Raw genomic sequence first — 20,074 nt, 5'->3', positions numbered from 1 at the left:
AGTTTCGTCCAGCTCCTGGCGGCTGCAACGTTCCTGGGCTTGGGGCCGCATCACCCCAATCTCTGCTCTGCCCTCATGTGCCCCCCCTTCCGCCCCCATGGGTCTGTGCATCCCTCTTACTAGAAGGACACCCGCTTTTGGATCAGGGCCCACCTACTCCAGTGTGACCTCGTCCTAACTAATTACACCTGCAAAAACCCTTTATTGAATAAGGTCACCTTCTGAGGTTCTAGGTGGACATGAATGAATTTTGAGGGACACTGTTCATCCTTGCGCACTGTGCCACTCCCTTTCACAAAGCCCTTCGCGGGCCCTGGGCCTGTCCTTCAAGGCCCCCTGTGACCCAGACCCTGGCGACCACCCGTGTCAAAGGCTGCTACTGCCATCAGAGCACTTTGAGTCCAGCTGTGCAGGTCTGTCCGCCTTCGAGAACGACTGTGTGGACATGTGCGCCCCTGAGGAGTCCAAGTCCCCTCTCCAGTGGCTCATCCTTGGGGACGTGCTCCTCTCCCTATGGGACCTCCCACACCTGCTGATGACGTGCCCACCCCATGTGGGGAATTCTGAGCGTCCCCACTGTGGCCCCGGGCAGCAGCACGGGCGTCCTGGGAGAGCGGTCCGCGAGCACAGCTATGCCCATCATATGGGGCCTTTCTGTTCCTCTGGCCTTGAGCTTCCATTGTGAAGACCTCAGTCGGGGAGCCCAGAGAAGGTGGGTGTATGGAAAGGCCTTCACTGGGTCTGTCCCCGGGCCCCTGGGCCTGGCCTCCCGCACACATCTGCAGGGGATCTTCTGGCCTCAACATCCGGGGTCATTCACAGACCAGCGCCTCCTGGACCAAATCTCGAGGGCCGCTTTGGCTTGGCGAACTTAAAAGTGTCTGTTGCACCTGCTCGTCAGGAGCGGCTCGAAGCTGGCTGGCCTGGAGCTGAGAGCCGCGGCTAGACCGGCGTTTCCCGAAGCGCGTTCCTCCCAGCGTTCCGTCACCAACTTGGCAGAGCTCCCGCGAGGTGGGGACGCCCCCGCGTGCCTGGCTGGCGGTCCGCACTAGGAAGGCGCTGCGAAGTCTGACCTTTCCCTGTTGGAATGTGTTTCTGCACTGACTTCACCTTCAGGACCCTCTCTCACAGCCCCAGCGGCTGGAGTTCCGCGGAACGCTGTCTGGGGACCCTCGGTCTAGACAAGTCCTGTCTCGTCCAGGGGAGGCCGCATCTCTGCGCAGACGGCTGGGCTTGCCTGAGCTGGGACGGCTGTTGGAGGAGCTCTTGCCAGTGTCCCAGGCATGCCCTCCAAACCCAGAGAAAGTTCCAGACCACGTGGCACCAGCCTCGCCTCCTGAGTCTGAGACAGTTCCTTCATCTCCTTGACCTTTGGGATGCCGTGTCCCTGAGGAACACAGGCCTGTTGTTTTGTCGGATGCTCCAGATGTCGCTCTGAGATTTTCTTCAATGTCTCCAAATAGCTCCTTCCAGTTTCCAAGTGCTTTTCAGAGTTTCCTATTAATGCTGCTAATTCAGTCCTACAGGCGCAAATCGCCTGTTCCTTCTCTCCCTGCTCTGCTTCCTGTTTTCCATCTCCCTGACCTGGCGCAGACTCACACCCGGTGTTTGTGTGGGGCACTGCGGGGAGCACTTGCAGGGGCCATACACGGAGCCGTGGGAGCTCAGGACCGAAGGGACTGTCTGCCTGCAGCTGTCACCACCTGCTTCGCAGGGGAAGGGGCATTTGAAGCGGGGCTTTGCAGGCTGCCTAGGAGCTCACCTTCTCTGGCTGCCATGACCTACTGGGTCCGTAGCCACCTCTCCTGCTCCTGGACGTCTGCCTCCAGCAGGATGAGGCAGCCTTGAGGGCAGATCTTTTTTGTTTCTGTCCCGTGTCTTCATCATTGGGCACAGAGCAGGTGTGAGGGGCCTGTCGCTCAAATGAGAGAGTGGAAATGCGTCTTACTTAGGAAACGTGCTGTCTTAAATAAAGCACCTTTTTTTTTTTTTTTCCAGGCTGGAAAATGTGATTTTTCTCAATGAAGAAGAAAGGTCATTCTTCAGCAATGAAGGACGCTTTTCGGAGGAGGATGCCAGGCAGCTACTGAGGAGGGCGTCTGGCGCGGACGTCTGCACGGTGTACAGCTTGGGTAGGTGTGGGGGTGCGGGCGGTGGGGCACTGCTCCTCCCGCGCCTCCCCCTGGCTGCAGGGACGTCACAGGACCTGCAGCTGGCCGCCCCCTCCAGCCGGGTGCTCCGGACGGTTTCTAGGGGCAGATTCGCAGAGGGACTGGAGGGTTTGGAAGCAGACCACTTTCCCGCAGGGCCGCATGGGCTGCTGGCCGCCAGCCCCGGGCCAGGACGTACTACTGTCCCCTCGGTGGAGCATGACTGTTTGGCTTCCGTGCACTGCTCACGGCAACCCCTGCCCCCCATCCCCCTTCCAGGAGGCCCGGCTTCCTGCGCCAAGCCCCGGGCACTTAAAAGTGACCAGCAGATGGTGCTACTCCTCTGGGACGTCTAGGGGCAGCGGGCCAGACGCAGAGGGGGGCACAGAGAAAGGGGCAGGGAGATGCCCCTGAGTGGCCCCGAGGCTCCCTGCTGCCCAGGAAGTGCTGGCCTAAGAGCCACAGTCCCCCGGGGCGGGGGTGGGGTGGCACACAGACCTGGGGCTGGCCCGCTGCCCACGTGCCGCCTCTCCCACGGTGTGTGTGGGAGTGACCATTCTCCCGTCACAACGTTGAGGGGCCTGGGCTCGTGCGGCTGTGGTCTGGCCGGGTTGCCTGATCGCTGGGGGGCCGGGGCTGGACCCCAGGGCTGCCACCCCCTAAAGACAATGCTGCTTTCGCCCCACCACCCTGTCCTCGGAAGGCAGGGCCACGGGTGAGGTGGGGAGCGTGTGAGTAGCAACAGAGGGAATGGTGCCGAGCAAGCTTGCTGGTCGACGGCCGTGGGCGCAACGTGCTAGCTGGTTCCGTCATCCCATCGGTGGAGGGGCATACAAGTGTGTACACACACACACACACTTACACATACGTGCACACGCATGCACGCACACACCACACATGACACACGTGTGCATGCACACAGGCACACACATCATGTGCACAACCGACACATCATGCATGCACACCCCAACGCACCACACAGGACACACGTGCGCACATACACATGGACACACCTACACATCACATGTGCACACACCTACACATCACACGTGCACACACCTACACACCACACGACACACATATGCACACACACCTACGCATCACGCATGCACACACATGCACACACCCCTACACATCACACATGCACACACATGTACACACCTACAAATACGTGCACACACCTATACATCATGCATGCACACACATGCACACACCTACACATCACACGTGCACACACATGCACACACCCTACACATCATGCATGCACACACATGCACACACACATCACATGTGCACACACCTACACATTGTGCATGTACACACATGCACACACACCTACACATCACATGTGCACACACATGCACACACACCTACACATCATGCATGCACACACATGCACACACCTACACATCATGCATGCACACACGTGCACACTCACATCACACGTGCACACACCTACACATCGTGCATGCACACATACCTACACATCACATGTGCACACACATGCACACACCTACACATCATGCATGCACACACATGCACACACCTATACATTGTGCATGCACACACATGCACACACATCGCACGTGCACACACATGCACACACACCTACACATCATGCATGCACACACGTGCACACACCTACACATCATGCATGCACACACATGCACACACATGCACACACATCACACGTGCACAGACCTACACATCGTGCATGCACACACATGCACACACACCTACACATCACATGTGCACACACATGCACACACCTACACATCACACGTGCGCGTGCGCACACACACATACACACATTGCTCGCGGTCTACGTGCTGATGCACACTGCGGGAGCTTCTCCACCAACAGCAGAGTTAAACTTTCTAGGTTCCCACAGATTGGTTTCTCTAAACAGGCAAACTTAGATTTCAGCTGAGCGTATAAGGCTTAAGCCAGCCTGGCATGCGATGTCTTCTGTTTTAGGAAGGCTGTCGGCACCCCTCAGTGCAGGGGGGGCGTTCTGGGGGTCCTCTTCCTCCAGGGGCCACAGAGCTTCCCACGAGCCTGCACGTTTGTCGTGGCTGACTTCACACCTCATACGACTTTTCCCAGCCAGCTGCTAGCGTCAGCCCACTTTCAGGAGGTGGAAAGCGAGGCTTAGGGAGGGCTGGCCCTGGCGAGAGGAGGGTGGGGGCGCAGTGGAGCTCCCCTCTGTTCCCGGGGACAGCCCGTGAGGCCGAGGGCTGCCCATGGTGGGCAGCGCACCCCAGTTCCCAGAGCAGTGGCTGCAGAAGCACGTGGCCTCTGGAGAGGGTGGGGTGGGGCAGAGCCTGCAAGATGGGGGTTCTCAGCCCCTCGACCGACCGGGGGATCCCCTAGCTCCACAGCCCCTCAGGCTGCCCGAGTGTTCCTGTCCTGGTGTCACCACCCCTTCCCGACATGGCCCCTCCCAGAGGTGCTGGCCGAGGGTGACGCTTCGCTTCTCCCCCATTTCAGACAGATTAGAAGAAGCCGAGTTTGACCAGCTGGAAGAACAAGGTAGGTTCTTTCCACAGGGCAGAGTTCCTATGGGGACGGGCGGGGCCTCGGGGGATGATGCCAGGCAGAGGCTGCAGAGCTGGGTAGAGATGGGGTGCTGGGCCGGGACCTCACACCTTCGTGGGGGAGGGCGGGCAGGTGGGGCGTCCGGCCCTGCAGGGGAGGTGGATGAGGTAAAGGTGAAGCCCCCCGCTGCTGTGGTAGTGGGTCCCCCGTGAACACGCCAGCCCTCCAGCTAAGGTGGGGGCGTCCTCTCCATTGCCTGAGCCCACGCCTGACCGTGGGTTCCTTTCTTGAAACCTAGACCAGCTGAAATTCTCTGCTTTGCGAGAGTGAAGGGGGTATAGGGCCTGTATTTGGAGCTTCGTGCTGCAGAAATCCCTCTAGGATCTGCCTCTTCTTCCCCCTTGGAGCTGGTTAAGGGAGACCCCCTCCTCCTTCCACACCACCATCTCATCCCCCCACAGAGGGTCTGCATCGGGGAGATCCTGGGGACTTGAATGCCCGAGGTCCCGTTGGGGTTCCTTGGGAATGGGTCCACCTAGACGCAAACAGGGAAGGGCCACTTTGGGTATTGGACAAGGAAGGTTCTGGATATTCCAGGGCTACTCCCGGGCCCTCCCTGCAGCCCGGGGCTTGCTGAGTGAGGGGAGGCAGGACCTGCCAGCGTTGGAGGGGGTGGGGGCACATTCACACCCACACATCAGGTAGTCAGGTCAGACATTTGCCCCTGAACCACACTGAATTCTTTTTTATTCCTAGCCTTTATAGACTAATAAAGAGAGTTCTGAACATATTGTTTGCATGTGAACTCAAAACACAAGAGTCTTTAGATGCTGGTTCTTTCCTTCCAAACACATTCCTCTTTAAGCTCATGTTTTCCCAACAGGAAGCTCAGCCCTGGATGTGCCTTCAGGCACTGGCTCTGTCCAAAGCCAACAGGCCGGTGGGCGGGCGCTTTGGGCAGTGGGCGTCCCCAGATTCTCCAGCACCTTGTCCCTTTAGTAGCTGTGGACCTCGGATTCTCAAACCAGCCAGGGGGAAGGTGGAGACCCGGGGTCTGGGAGCCATTCCTCATCTTTCTTACCAGGCATGGTCCCAGGCCAGAGCTGGAGAGAGGGACACAGACATCGCTGTCCTCCAGTGGTGCGGGTTTCGTCCGTTCTGTGGGTGGCTTGTGAGCACCTGCTGACCCATAGCTCTGATTGGCTCATAATGATTTTTCACGGGGGTCCTGCACCTGACAGGAGACCCCCAAGCACTGGGAAATCCCACGGAGGCGGTTGTAGCCGGGAACGTGGACACGTCTGTCCGTTAAGTGGCTTTAATTCTTTCTGGAGGGGAAAGGACTCCGAGTGATCGCAGAGCGGTGCTTTCAAACGGGAAGCATAGGAAGGGGTTACCGGGTGAAAAGCTTGGCCAAACCGATCCTTATTCTTGTAACCGTGTTTGAGCTCCCCCTGAGTGCCAGGTGCTGGGCTCTGGGCTCGGCGTTTCACGTGAATTTTGACGCTCAGGTAGGGGAGGCTCAGGCAGTACCTGACAGGGACACTGAGGCTCGGAGGGATGTCCCTACCCCGGCCTGGACCCCGATCAGACTCTAATCCATCCGGGGGGGTTGGTGCTTTGCAGAAATGCCTCAGCCTTGCCTGCACCCAGAGCCACGTGAGACCCTCCAGAAGGTGAAGAATGTTCTAGAACAATGCAAGTCCGGCCAGGGCTGCCCCGAGGAGCCAGTGTCCTGGGGTCTGTGCACGGCGGCCAGTGGTGCGAGCTCACGGGACAGCGAGGAGCCCTCCTTCTGCTTGGACGCGGGGGCCGACTGGGCCCACCCGGAGGCCCTGGGCTCGCTGCTGCTGTTCCTGGACGCGCCTGGGTACAAGGCCTGCTTCCGCGGCCTGTACGACCTCTCCCTGCCGGGGCTCAGCACCCTGTTCTGTGGCTTCAGCGACGAGAAGGAGCTGGCCGGGCACCTGGCACAGGCCCGGGCGGCGGCCAAGAAGGCCGGCTTCCCCATGGCCCTCGCCAGGCTCTGCTTCCTGCTGGGGCGGCTGTGCGTGCGCAGGCTCAAGCTGTCCCAGGCCCGCGTGTACTTCGAGGAGGCTCTGGGGGCGCTGGGGGGCCGCTTTGGCGACCTCTCCCTGGTGGTGGCCGTGTATGCCAACCTGGCCACCGTTCACCTGAAGCAGAAGAACAAGGACAGGTGTGCGCAGGTGCTGCCCAAGGCCTCGGCCCTGCTCCTGGGGACGCCCGGCCACGTCTGCAGCACCGAGGCCGAGGCGGAGCTCCTGAGGCACGCCCTGCGCCGGGCCATCCTCTGCCGGAGCCCCCAGGCCGAGGCCCGGGCCTGCTTCCTGCTGGCCAAGCACCACGCCCGCCTCAAGCAGCCCGAGGCGGCGCTGCCCTTCCTGGAGAGGCTGCTGCTGCTGCACGCGGCCTCGGGCTCCCCGGAGGCCTGGTGGCCCGCGGACGGCTACCTGCTCCTGGCGGACGTCTACAGCCGCCGGTGCCTGCCGCACCTGGTGCTCAGCTGCGTCAGGGCCGCCTCGCTGCGGGCCCGCGGCTCGCCGGGCAGCTCGCTCCGGAGCGCGGACCTGGTCCTCCGGAACTCGCCCCGGCGCCACCGGCCGCCCTCCCAGACGGCGCCCTACCTCCGGCAGGCGCTGGCCTCCGCGGCCTCGGGCCCCCTGCGCGGCCCCCTCTGCGCCAGCCTGGCCCAGCTGCACAGCCACCACGGGCAGCAGGCCACGGCCATCTGCTTCATGACGCAGGCCGTGGACGCGGCCGCGGGGGCGGGCGGCCGCCTGGCCGTGGACTACGTGGTGGCGCTGGCCTGGTTGTACGTGCTTCACGGGCAGAGCGCGGTGGCCCTGGACATGCTCGAGTCCGTCCTGGACGTGGCGGTGGCCAGTGTGGACCAGGAGGGCGTGATCGCCAACATGGCAGCCGTGGCCCTGAGGAGGACGGGCAGGACCCGGCAGGCGGCCGAGGGCTACTACCGCGCCCTGCGAGTGGCCAGGACCCGGGGCCAGCTGCGGAACCAAGCGGTAGTCCTGGCCAATTTCGGGGCCCTGTGCCTGCAGGCCGGCGCGGGGGGCCTGGCCCAGCACTACCACCTGGAGGCCGTGAAGCTCTTCTCGCGGCTGCCCGGCAGGGAGTGCGGCCAGGACTTCACCTGGGTGCTCTTGAGGCTGGGCCACTTGTACACCCGCAGGGCCCTCGCCCGACAGGGCAAGTGCTACTACGAGTGGGCCTTTCTGGTCGCCGTGGAGACGGACCACTTGGAGGGTAAGCGTCAGCCGCGCCCGCTTCCCGGCCCCACTCTTCCCCGGGTCGGGGTCCACACGCGGGCTTCCTGGGAGATAACGTGTTTTCTTTCCATTTCTGCCCAGAAACACGCCCGGGGTTTGCGACCCGGAGGCAAGCGGTGGTTTTCCCAGCATCCAGAGTGTTGGGTGGTGGAAACCTGCAGATACTTGCAGGTGCCCTTGAGGCTGGCTGGGGGTGGCTCTCGGAGCACGCCAGGCTCTGTGCAGCCTCCGCTGGTGGCCAAATGTGGGAAACTGATGCCCAGGTCACAGGAGGCACAAAAGGGGGTACTCCTCGTGATGATGGGAGGCTCCCGGCCCCGACTCATGGGACCTCAGGGTTGAGGAGGGTTTAGCCAAGCATGGGATGGAGGGCAGGCAGAAGGTGCAGCCCATGCAAAGGCTCTGGGGTGAGAGGCTGGGCCATGCAGGGAGATGCAGAGTTTGGGATGGGTGCATTGGGTGGTGGGTGGTGAAAACCCAAGCAGGGGCCAGGGAATCCAGACTGTGGGCTGGCATTTTCCCCGAGAGCACTGGGGAGCCACTGAGGGATATAGGACACTCACTGAGCCTGGAAGGGGACCCTCTGGACCCCTAGGAGGAACCAAGAGCCGGGTCCCTAGACGTGCCCTGCAGCCTCGGGCAGGTCCTGGCTGCGCTCACAAGGCCCGCTGTCCCCCTCCCCCCGTGCTAAACCTCAAGGACACTGAGGGTCGCTCCATCCTCTCTGAGCTGGTTTTGGTAGCTTGTGTCTCCCTAGGTTTGTCCGTTTTATCGAGGTTGACCTTTGTCAGCATAAATCGTTCATCCTCTTCTGTGCCTTTCGTTTCTGTCAGATTGGTGCTAATGCCCCCTCATTCACTGCAGATTCTGACAATTTTACAGCTTTTCTTCTGGTCTGGCTAAAGATGAGTCCGTTTTGCTCATCTTCCCAAAGATCCATCATTCAGTTTCATTCATTTTCTCTCTCGGTTTTTCTCTTCTCGATGTAACTATTTTATCTTTGCTCTTGAACCTTTGTTGTTCCTTCCTTTTGCTTGCTCTGGGTCTAGTTACCTCCTCTTTTTGGTGGAAGTTTAAATTTTTTATCTGAAATTTTTCTTTTTTAATGTAGGCATTTAGAGCTAGAAAGTCCCTCTAAATGCTGCAGTCCTGCATCCTGTAGGTTTGGGTACGTTGTGCTTTTATCTCCACTCATCTCCAAATACCGTCGAGTTCCCGTTGTGATGTCTTCCGTGAGCCGCGGGCTATTTAGGAGCACGTTTTTTGTACCCACATACCTGTGAATTTCCCGAACTTCCTTCCTACTGATTTCTGGTCTCGTTCCATGCTTTGTAAGACGCCCATCCCCTCACATGTACTGAGAATTGCTCTGGGACTCGGCACATGATCTGTCCCAGAGAACAGGACGTGTGAGGTCGCATGGGTCACGGGGTTGTTCTGATCGTCTGTGTCCTCCTTGATGTCTGGATAGGTTTAGTGGGGAAAGCTCTCGACCAACCTCAGCCCCCTGGTTCAGGCGAGGCAAGTAAGGCTGTGGGCTCGGAGCCTGGCTCCGTAAAGGAGCTGGAAGCTGGGTCTGAATCCCAGCCCCACCATGCGCTGTGTGCTCTAGACCCGGTACTCTGCTTCGGACTCAGCGTGCCCGCCTGGTGCCGTCTGCCGGTCAGTGTGGTGCGAAGGCAGCCCCTGTCTGGCCGGGAGGGGTCTTGGGAAGCAGAGGCAGGCTGCCCGGCGTGCTGGGAGGGGCTGGCCAGGACCCCCAGGCCTGGGAATCGTGGAAGTGGTCAGCAGCGTGTCTGTGACATGCCTTGCCTGGGCTCCCCACGGTGCGCTTCGGCTGCTCGACCTTGAGCAGGTGGCCTAGCCTGTCTGAGCTCAGTTTCCCCACCTGCCACGACCCCGGCTGGAGGCACGGAAGACGCAGGCACACAGCGGGGGCCTTTGAGCCCTGCAGATGTCCCATGTCACTGCAATGCACGATGGTGACGTGCTCCTCCTGTCCTCCCCGCCCAGGCCAGCTGCGAGCCGTCCAGCAGCTGTGTCACTTCTACAGCAGAGTCTTGCCCAGCAAGGCCCAGTGCGTCGTCTACCACGAGTTTCAGCTCTCGCTGGCCAGCAGGGTGGCCGACAAGGCGCTGGAGGGCCAGCTCCTGGAGACCATCAGCCAGCTCTACCTGTCGCTGGGCACTGAGCGGTAAGGACACCGGCCCCGATCCGGGGGCAACCTCTCCTCAGGGACTGTTTCATTCCTGGTGTCAGACAGGCTCTGAGCCGGCGGGCCTGGGGGTCATCCCAACCAGGGCTTGTGGGTCCCAGGACAGCTGTCCTCTGCCCACACACCTCCCAACCTCCCGGTGGAGGCAGCGTGTGCATTTCTGGGCCATTCTTCCTGTCCTGGTGGCTTTAGTAAGCTGACCTCTGCCTGCCCTGAGTCTCCTCTGGCCAGTCCAGCTCTGGGCCGGGCAGCCTGTCCCCAACTGTCCCCTCGGATGACACACACAGTGGCCACATGGACCTGAAGGATTCTCATCCACGGAGAGGTAGCTGGCTGTCCTGCCTGCTTCCTGTGGGCAGAGTTTCAGGGTCACCTGTCCGGGGTGATGCCCACACTGAGCATCCTGATCAGATGGGGTAACGGACGGCCCGGGAAGATCACTGATCACCTCCCCATCCAGCTGGGGACTCACTGAGAGGCAGGGAAGGAGCCATGGGCCCATCTCGGCCTCCACCCCACACCCTTGGGCCTCAGTTTCACAGCAGGACTAATGGACAGTGACCTTGATCGATGCTTCTCAAAGCAGGGTCCCTGGATCAGCGGCATCCACATCACCTGGGAGCCTCCTGGGAATGCACAGTCCCAGGCCCCACCCCAGACCTGCTGAGTCCAAAGCTCTGGGAGCAGGGCCCTACAATCATACCTGAGTTTGGGAACCGCTGGCCTACATTATCTGTAAATCTCTGCCCAGCGCTGATGTTCCGGGCTGTGGCTGGAGGGGTCGGGCGGGCCCGTGTCTGGGGCGTCGGGGTGGGGTGCGGAGAGGGTGGCCGGCTCCTCCTCCCCGTTCCCTCCAGAGAGCGTCTTCTACTGTTGCCGGATGCACAGAAGTCACCCGACAGGCACTGGGAAGAGCCTGGCATGCCTGCTTGCAGGCCGCCGGCCTGGGGACGCCCACTCTGACCAGCCCACTTGAATTCCAGGGCCTACAAGTCCGCGCTGGACTACACCAAGCGCAGTCTGGGGATCTTCATCGACCTCCAGAAGAAGGAGAAGGAGGCGCATGCCTGGCTGCAGGCAGGGAAGATCTACTACATCCTCCAGCAGAACGAGCTGGTGGATCTCTACATCCAGGTGCAAGGGCGTGGGGCGCGTGCGTGCACACTCCGCTCCCTGGCTCGCTCGCTCCCTCATCCCCAGCCCGCTGCGGGCACCTGCTGCTGGCCAGCTGCCCCTGCCACCCCCGCCCTGGATGCCCCGCCCCCCAGCATCTTCCACAACAATCCCAGCCCCCGGGCCCAGACGCCTGTGCCCCTCACCGCGCCCACCACTGTGTTGGTACACAGCAAGTGCTCAATAAACGTGCAGATGATGCGTTCACTCGACTGACACACAGAAGAATTTGCTTCAGCAGCATATGGCCTGTCTCCTTAAAAAACGCATTCATCACGGGAGCTCCATTTCCAGTTGAGTTCCCAAACGTGACATGATTTTGAGTAAATTGAGAGACTCATGAGGCTCATGAGTGTTTCCATTTTTGAGCACCTGCTGTGTACTTCCCTGGGCCAGGGGCTGAGATCCCAGAGCGGGAGCGGATGGCTGCGGGGGGCGGGGAGGGCAGTTCTGACAGCTCTGACTCGGGGCCGCCTCGGGGCTGCGGACAGGGGTGTGGTGGTGAAGGCCAGAGGTGCATGGGAGTGCGGCGGGTTCTGGATTGCCCGCGGGGCTAGCCCACTCCTGTCCACTCCTGGTGCTTGTTGAGCACCTGTTACGCGCCAGGCACCTTGCTGGGCCCTGGATGCATCGGAGAACCAACAGCCTTAGCATCTGGTGGGAGAGACAGGCAGGTGTTGCCAAGTGCCGCGGAGGAAAATAAATAGTAGAGGGGAAGCCGGAGGAGAGAACGCCAGGGTCCAGGAGTGGCCGGCAGGACTCAGAGCCCCCTCCGAGCTCTGTCCCAGAGTCCTCAGTGGCCCCTACCTGCCGACTCCCGGGGCCCCAGCTGGATGGGGCTCCCCCTGCTACGTAGTAGGAGCTGATGTCCCCAGCTGCACAGGGGCTGGAAACAGGCCAGTCCCTGCTGAGGGACGGAGGTGTGGAGAGGAAAGAGACACCCAGCGCACGTGTCGTGCATCCTCAGGGCCGCCTCAAGGGCCTGGGGGCGGCTGGGGAGGCTGTGAGCTCCCTCCAGAGCACTGTGGGTCTCATGAGAGTTCCGGCATGCCCACAGGTGGCACAGAATGCGGCCCTGTACACGGGGGACCCCAACCTGGGGCTGGAGCTGTTTGAGGCGGCTGGGGACATCTTCTTCAATGGGACCTGGGAGCGAGAGAAAGCAGTGTCCTTCTACCGGGTGAGCTGGGTGACGAGGGTGGGCCTCGAGGGCCGAGTCACAGGACTGGGCTGGCAGAGGCCTCCCACCTGGACTGGAGGGCTGCCCCATGCACTCGCTTCGTTTCTGGTTGGTTTCACCTGGGGTGATCTGGACCCCCACCCCCAACCTGGGAGGGAAGGAGAAAGGAGGGACTGTTTGAGGGACAGAGGCAGCTTCAGGCTTACAGGTCCTCAAACAGCTGGGAGGCGAGTCCTGCTCCGTCTTGCAGATGAGGAAGCTGAGGCTCAGAGAGACAGGACAGCACGTCAGTGGGGGGACTGGCACCGGGGCCCAGGGCTGTAGGAGCCTCCCAAGGAGGCCGGCTTCTCCCTGCCCGCCCGGCTCACGGCGTGCAGCTCAGCCCTGGGGTACAGAGAGACATGCATTTTTAGAGCGCGGAGGGGTGTTGGACCCTCCTGGTCAGGCTCTCATCGCCCGGGGTGTGGGGGGCGGTCTGAGGTTACTGAGATGGGCTGCAGGTCACACCCCAGCTTGCTCAAGGCCCAGTGGCCCTGGGACTGTCAGGGCCTCTCTGGGCTGACCTTGCCCTCGGGGGCCAGAGCTGAATACAGACGCAGGGGTGGAGGGGTGGAAGCTCCCTGTGTGTGTTCAGGGCCCTGGGGCGGTCCTGGGCCGGCCGGCCGCTGCGGGCGAGGCCTGACCACTGCCTGTGCGGCAGGATCGGGCGCTGCCGCTGGCCGTGACCACAGGGAACCAGGAGGTGGAGCTGCGCTTGTGCAACAAGCTGGTGGCGCTGCTGGCCGAGCTGGAGTCGCCCCGCGAGGGCCTGGAGTTCGCCCACGTGGCCCTGGCGCTGAGCATCACCCGGGGTGAGCCCTGCACACCGGCCCCCGCGGGGCCTCCGCCTCCGGCACCGGCAGGGTGGGCACAGGAGGCCGAAGCCCAGGACGCCTGCGGGGCTGCTCGGGGCTGCAGCTGCCCTCTCTCCTGCCGGGGGGCTGGGCTGAGCGGCCCCAAATCTGCCCGGGGGACGGGTCGGGGCCTCTCAGGAAGCGTCCCACTCGCTGCGTGTCCGCTCTGTGGCTTCCTCCGCCTCTCTCCCGGCTGACCGGGAGGCCGGCTGGTGGCCCTGCATTGTGGACACCCAGGCTTGTCTCCCGTCCCTGCACACATGCCATGCCTTACTGGTGCCCGTCACCGCACTCTGCCGGCCCCACTGTTCCTGGCTGGCCACACCCCGGTCCCCTCAATGCCGGGCACCCCCTGTCCCAGCACCCCAGAGAGACACACGCGCTGGGTGCACAGCAGGGCATGTGTGCAGGCCCCACGGGGAACCGGCAGGGACCTGGAGACAGCCGGGTCTGGCCACGCCCCGAGGGTGGGGGGAGGGGGCTCCTGCTAATACAGCAGGGAGGGGCCCTGTCGTGTCTGCAGGTTGGCCGGAGTCCCAGTGCTTGGCGATGCACAGACTGCCTGGCTCTGGGGCCTGCTGTCACCCCCTCCAGGCAGCCGTGTGCAGACACAGAGCTGGGATGTCCACCTTCCTGACGTGGACAGGGCGCAGGCAATACTGGGCCCGCTGTGCAGATGGGAAGACTGAGTCTTGGGACGGGAAGTGACTGGCTGGAGCTTTGAGACAGTGTGGGCGTGGGGGCCGGAGCTGGTCTGTGCCCCCCACCCCTGCAGCTGTAACCTCACGCGCGCCCCCTCCCCTGCGTCCCTAGGGGACCGGCTGAACGAGCGAGTGGCCTACCACCGGCTGGCGGCCCTGCACCAGCGGCTGGGCCACGGCGAGCTGGCGGAGCACTTCTACCTCAAGGCTCTGTCGCTCTGCAGCTCGCCCCTGCAGTTCGATGAGGAGACCCTGTACTACGTGAAAGTGTATCTGGTGCTCGGCGACATCATCTTCTACGATCTGAAGGTGGGTGGGGGCGGGGGGCAGGGCTCGGGGCACTTGGGGCCCTCTTGGCGTGGGATCGCACGCAGACCCCCAGGTCGGGGTCCCGCCCTCCTCCAGCGTTGGCCCCGGTGTCTGCCCCGCGGAGCTCCAGGCCAGGCCGTGAGGAGCAGGCGTGGTCAGCAGACACCGTCCCAGGCCCTGGCGCCGGGGCCTCTCCCCCATCCGCTCCCAGCCCCGCAGCAGACACAGACCAGAGCCTGGAGAGGTCTCCCTCGCTCCCCTACGCCCACCGATGCCCATCGTCCCACCCTAGGGATAGCATTGCACTGCACCGCGGCCCTGCGCCGTGTCGGCTGAAGGGGGTGCGCCCCAGCCCAGGGCTGACTTCTCCCCCTCCACCTCCCCCCTGAATGCCATCTAGGAGCGGGGGGGCACTGGAAGACCCCCACCCAGTTGGTGGCCCCCAGCTCCCTGCCTGGGGCAGCTTTGGCTGTGCACTAGTGACACCTGGTGGTTGGAGGTGGTCACTGCGGCCTCCTGCTATGTCAGAGTCTCACAGTGCTGGGGGAGCTTGTGGGCAGTGGTGGGTACTGCGGCTTAGCCTCACTGCATTCCAGTCTGTGTGATCCAGGCTCTGTGTGACCCAGGCTTTGTGATATCCAGGCTCTGTGATTCCAGGCTCTGTGCAATCTAGGCTCTGTGTGATCCAGGCCATGTGTCATCCAGTCTATGTGATCCAGGCTCTGCATGACCCAGGCTCTGTGATATCCAGACTCTGTGTGATCCAAGCTCTGTGTGATCTAGGCTCTGTGCCATCCAATCTCCTTGTGATCCAGGCTTTGTGTGATCCAAGCTCTGCACGACCTAGGTTCTATGTGATCCAGGCTCTGTGCCATCCAGGCTCTGTGTGATCTAGACTCTGTCTAGATCATGTGCCATGTGCCATCCAGGCTCTTATGATCCTAGCTCTGTGCCCTCCAGGCTCTTTGTGATCCAGGCTCTGTGTGACCCAGGCTTTTGATATCCAGGCTCTGTGATTCCAGGCTCTGTGCGATCTAGGCTCTGTGTGATCCAGGCCATGTGCCATCTAGACTCTGTGTGATCTAGGCTCTGTGTGACCCAGGCTCTGTGATATCCAGGCTCTGTGCAATCTAGACTCTGTGTGATCCAGGCTCTGTGACAACCAGGTTCTGTGTGATCCAAGCTCTGTGTGACCCAGGCTCTGTGATATCCAGGCTCTGTGCAATCTAGTAGCTGTGTGATCCAGGCTCTGTATGATCCAGGTTCTGTGTGATCCAGGCTCTGTGACAACCAGGTTCTGTGTGATCCAAGCTCTGTGTGATCCAAGCTCTGTGTGATCCAGGCTCTGTGATCCAGGCTGTATGTGACCCAGCCTCTGTGTGATCCCAGCTCTGTGTGGTTGGCTCTTCACATGCTTTATAGTTCTAGAAGAGAGGTGCCCCCACAGGACAGGGCAGAGACTGAGGCCGGGCATGGTCCGTTAATCAGAGTAGGGATTGGGAGCCGCATGGTGGGGATCCAGTGCCCGGGACCTCAGAACCCACGCCGTCTGACCCAGTGACCATGCTCCATGTCTGTGCCTGCTGTCCCAGGCTAGGCTCTGGACTGGGCCCTCCCCCGTGCAGGGGCCGTGGAGGCTGGGGTCGGGCAGGCCTGTGGCCCACCTCAGCTGTGCTCCTTATACCCAGAGCCCTCGGTCGTCTGTGACATAATGCTCCTGACCCCTGGGTCATCTGAGGATGGGGCCACATAGAGCTTAGAACCCCAGGTTCTATGAGATTGATGACTAAGCAGCTCTGCACAAGAAGGGGAAACTGAGGCTGGAGAGGTGAACACACTTGTCCAAGACAAGAGTCAGGGAGCCGGGCCCAGGGTACCTGACCTGATGCCCAGGCTCTGGGAACAGGACCTTATCTCTCCACGGTCTCATGGTGCAGGAAGGAAAGGTCCCTGGGCCCGGGAGGCTGGGGTCAAGGGGCCTCCCTGCCGTGACCGCCGTCAGCACCACGTCTGTCTTCACCACGAGGAGATCTTGGAATTCCATCAGGGGCCGCAGGCCTACTTCCTCCCCTCCGGCACACGCCCAGGAGGCAGAGAGGCTCCCTGTGGCCCCCGTACAGGACAGGCACACACACACAGATACACACCACCCCCCAAGCAAGCACCTGCTGTGGCCAGTTCCTTACTTGGGATGTCCTCTCCTCCAGGAAGCCCTCCCATTCCGAGCGGCGCAGGGAAGGGCAGGGTCTGAGTTTAGCGCTCCCTCAGGAGGGGCTGGGGGTGGGCAGGTCGGGGAGGCTGGGCACGGGCAAGCCCCCGCCCGCACCCAGGGGCATTAGCGCCGAGTCTGGCAAAACGCCATCTCCCCTTCAGGACCCCTTCGACGCGGCCGGGTACTACCAGCTGGCGCTGGCCGCGGCGGTGGACCTGGGCAACAAGAAGGCCCAGATGAAGATCTACACGCGCCTGGCCACCATCTACCACAACTTCCTCCTGGACCGCGAGAAGTCCCTCTTCTTCTACCAGAAGGCCAGGACCTTTGCCACTGAGCTCAACATCCGCAGGGTCAACCTGGCCCCAGAGCGGTGCTGGGGGCGGGCACCCTGGCTGGCCCCCAGCGCCCCGCCCTGAGGACCGCTGTCCCCACCTCTCCTAGTGTCTCTGCGAGGCTCATTTTCTGGGAAACGGAGGCACGGAGGTGGGGGGCACATAGCAATATGTGATTTTGCAGGAGTCTGCTCGAACCTGCAAGGCCCCGTCCCCCACTCTGCCTCCAGGGGGGTGCCCAAGGCCCAGGCCCCGACCTCGGGGACCACCCTATGGCTGCACTTCGTCTGCGGCGATGAGCTGGAAGGACTGGCCCCCCTGCCGGCCCCCCACACCCAGTTCCCCCACGTCAGAGTGAAGGTGGCCGTGAGGTTCCCTGGGCATCTTCTTTCTCCCTTGCCCATGCCCTCGCTGTGTGTCCGACTCTGGCCCTGCCTATAGCCCTCAAACTGCCCTCACGAGGCCTGCAAGTTGGGGCTGGTACTGTCTTCATTCCAGTGGAGGAGATGGAGGCACAGAGAGGGTAGGTGCCCGGCCCACCATCACACAGCAGGCAGGCGGGGCCGAGCGTACCCCCTGCCCGCCTGCCCCAAGGGATGCTCTGCCGTAGGACCCAAGGGCGGGTCCGAGAAGAGGGTGTTAGCATGTCAGTGTCCCGAAGGCAACAGAGACAGGGCGAGGGGAAGGTGGCCCCAGTGCTCCCCGACCTGAGTGTCCTGTGGCCCAGCCCCACCGGGCCTGTGTGCGGAGCCCGCTGCCGAGCGTGTTTAAAGGCGCATCGGGGCCGCCAAGCGCCGGGGACCCTCAATTTACCGGCAGGGACACTGAGGCCCAGCGAGGCCGTGGGTCTCCTGGCTGGCTCTCACCCACACGGCGTTATTTCAATCTCCTCTTTTTCTTTAATTTATTTTGTTAAATACGGTGAAATCCACATAAAATTAACCATTTAAAGTGGACCATTCAGTGGCATTTTGTGTATTTACGGTGATGTGTAAGCACCGCCTCCACCTAGCTGGAAAACATCTTCATCTCGTGGACACCTGTGCCCCGAAAACATCACTTCTCGTTTCCCCTCGTCTGAGACCCTCCTTTAGCAGAAGGGGAAACCGAGGCCGGCAGAGGGACTGGCCGGTGGGCAGAGCTCTGGGTTTGGCTCCGCGCCCAGGAGAGGCGGCAGAGCCCGGAAGGCCCCGAGGAAGGGAGGCAGGGGATCTCCACCATCCTTACTGTCCCTGGGGTCCAGGGGAGCCCCCAGCCCCTGCCCGGCTCAGAGGTGGCCTGCAGGCCCCGTCCTGGCCGCTCCCACCAGGGGGCAGCAGAGAGACAGCTGAACCTTCCAACCTTGACCCCAAACTGCCTTCTCCGGGCTGGGCGTGGAAAGTGGGAGGAGGCCGCAACGAAATTGAAAACAGGACGACCTGATGACCCGCACTGGTGCGGCAGGCCACGGCCGGCACAGTGACCCCAGCCCAGATCTCCGAGGTCACTGACCGCTGGGCAGCGCCTGGGCCTGGGCCTGCAGCCACCCGGCGAAGGGTGGGACCCGCGGCTGGGTCACTCAGGGGCCCAGCACCTGCCTGGGAATCTGCGCCTTCCCTGACCTTCCTCGCCCTGTCGCCCCCACCCAGGGTCCCAGCCCCCCACCCCACCCGTCGGGCCCCCAGGTCTCCAGGGCAGCAGACAGTTCCGAGGGGCGCTTCGGTCGTCCAACCCCTGGGTTCCCATCCCAGCCCCCTACTTAGAGGCTGGGGATTTGGCGTGAGTTCATTTCTCTGAGCCCCAGTTTGGTCAAAGCTAAAATGAGCCTGATGATCCCGGTGTGAGGAGTCAAGTGAGGATTCACGGAGCAGAGGGTTCGGCGCCAGATCCGGGGCTGAGAGTCTCCTGTTTGCTTTCGACGATACTTAACACCGCAGGAAGAGCGCCAACAACCACAGGCTACGGAACTCTGAACCGAAGGCTGAGTCATCTGGTCAAGTCTCTCAGCTTCTCAGACCCTCCTCCTTCATCTGTAACCAGAAACAAACCCTGCCTCAGGGTCCTGAGGAGGAGGAGCGAAAACGCGCCAGGCACAGAGGGGCTCGCAGCATCGGGCGGCCGGTCCCTACGTTTCGGCTGAGGCAAGGAGGGGGTGGGCCGAGCCCCAGACAGCAGCATGAGTGCAGGATGGGCCTGTGCCTGGCACCTGTGCCCTGAACGGGTGCCCAGCCCAGGAGCCCCGCTGCCCCCGCCGTAGCAGAAGGTGTCCCCGCTGGGTCTGTCGGGTAACCCGGCCACGCAGGTGCACGGGGCCCTCCTGTGCACAGGCCCCGTTAACTACTACAGACCCTGTTCAGGGCTGAGCGTGTGGGCATGAGGGGGTAGAGATGGCCCCTCCAGCACGAGCCCCTGGGCTGGGATAGAGTCACTCCTTGCCAGGTGTCCCTGGAGACTCTCCCACCCACCTCCCCAAACAGAGAAGGAAAGCGACCTGCCCAGGGTCACACAGCCCCACTTCCTAACTGCAAGGTGCTGGAGCTCCTCCCCAGCATGGCTTGTCTCCAGCCTCCTTGCAGACCATGTCTTTCCCCGCACTGGCTTCATCCGAGTGACGAATGTCCACGCAAGTCCAGGTTGGCCTCCAGCTTTGGTTGAGGAAACGCTGAGCGAGGGATGGTGACCGCCCCAAGGACGCACAGCGTCTGTCCTCCTCATCACCGCATGGAGTGGCAGACAGCAGCCCCGTGGCCTCTGAAAAGGGGCGGGCAGGGGCGGCAGGAGGTGGGTGTGCCTGGCGCGAAGCTGGACTCTCTCCCGGGCCGGCCTCTCGGCGCACCTCAGCGAGAGCTAGACGCCCGTCGGCAGAGGGCCTCCCTCCCTTGTGAAGGGAAAGGCCTGTCTGTGGGGGCCAAGAGGGTGCCCCTCGGGCTCCGGTCTGCCTCATCCATCCTGTGTTTTGGGGGAGTCGGCCTGTGCTTCCTGGGGCCCCCAGGGCCTGGCCTGGGCAAGGGGCTGCCGGCCACAGGCTGGGGTCTGTGCAAGTCCAGGCTCTGCCTCTCTCTGTCCCTGTGTGACCTGGAGCGC

The 20,074-nt window shown here is 62.2% G+C and overlaps 1 protein-coding gene across 5 annotated transcripts in view; it reads left to right on the top strand.

Annotated features, from left to right (window-relative positions):
* Positions 1 to 17,967, top strand: part of SH3TC1 (SH3 domain and tetratricopeptide repeats 1) — a 31,918-nt gene extending 13,951 nt beyond the window's left edge. For 4 of the 5 annotated variants that reach the window (XM_078068337.1, XM_078068336.1, XM_036102445.2 and 1 more), the window contains 9 exons: positions 1,999 to 2,132; positions 4,641 to 4,682; positions 6,315 to 7,970; positions 10,007 to 10,187; positions 11,192 to 11,342; positions 12,439 to 12,561; positions 13,262 to 13,412; positions 14,268 to 14,464; positions 16,838 to 17,967. In XM_078068337.1, the coding sequence (XP_077924463.1) occupies positions 1,999 to 2,132; positions 4,641 to 4,682; positions 6,315 to 7,970; positions 10,007 to 10,187; positions 11,192 to 11,342; positions 12,439 to 12,561; positions 13,262 to 13,412; positions 14,268 to 14,464; positions 16,838 to 17,095 (2,893 nt within the window). In that variant the 3' untranslated portion in view covers positions 17,096 to 17,967. Of the gene's footprint in view, positions 1 to 1,998; positions 2,133 to 4,640; positions 4,683 to 6,314; positions 7,971 to 10,006; positions 10,188 to 11,191; positions 11,343 to 12,438; positions 12,562 to 13,261; positions 13,413 to 14,267; positions 14,465 to 16,837 lie in introns of those variants that run through there. The other variant, XM_078068339.1, reaches the window with a different exon arrangement.
* Positions 17,968 to 20,074: the final 2,107 nt, after the last annotated feature.

The sequence above is a fragment of the Halichoerus grypus genome, chromosome 3 (assembly GCF_964656455.1).
Source record: "Halichoerus grypus chromosome 3, mHalGry1.hap1.1, whole genome shotgun sequence".
Classification (NCBI taxonomy): domain Eukaryota; kingdom Metazoa; phylum Chordata; class Mammalia; order Carnivora; family Phocidae; genus Halichoerus; species Halichoerus grypus.
The sequence above is the reverse complement of the archived record's forward strand: the minus strand, read 5'-3'. Positions and strand labels throughout refer to the sequence as shown.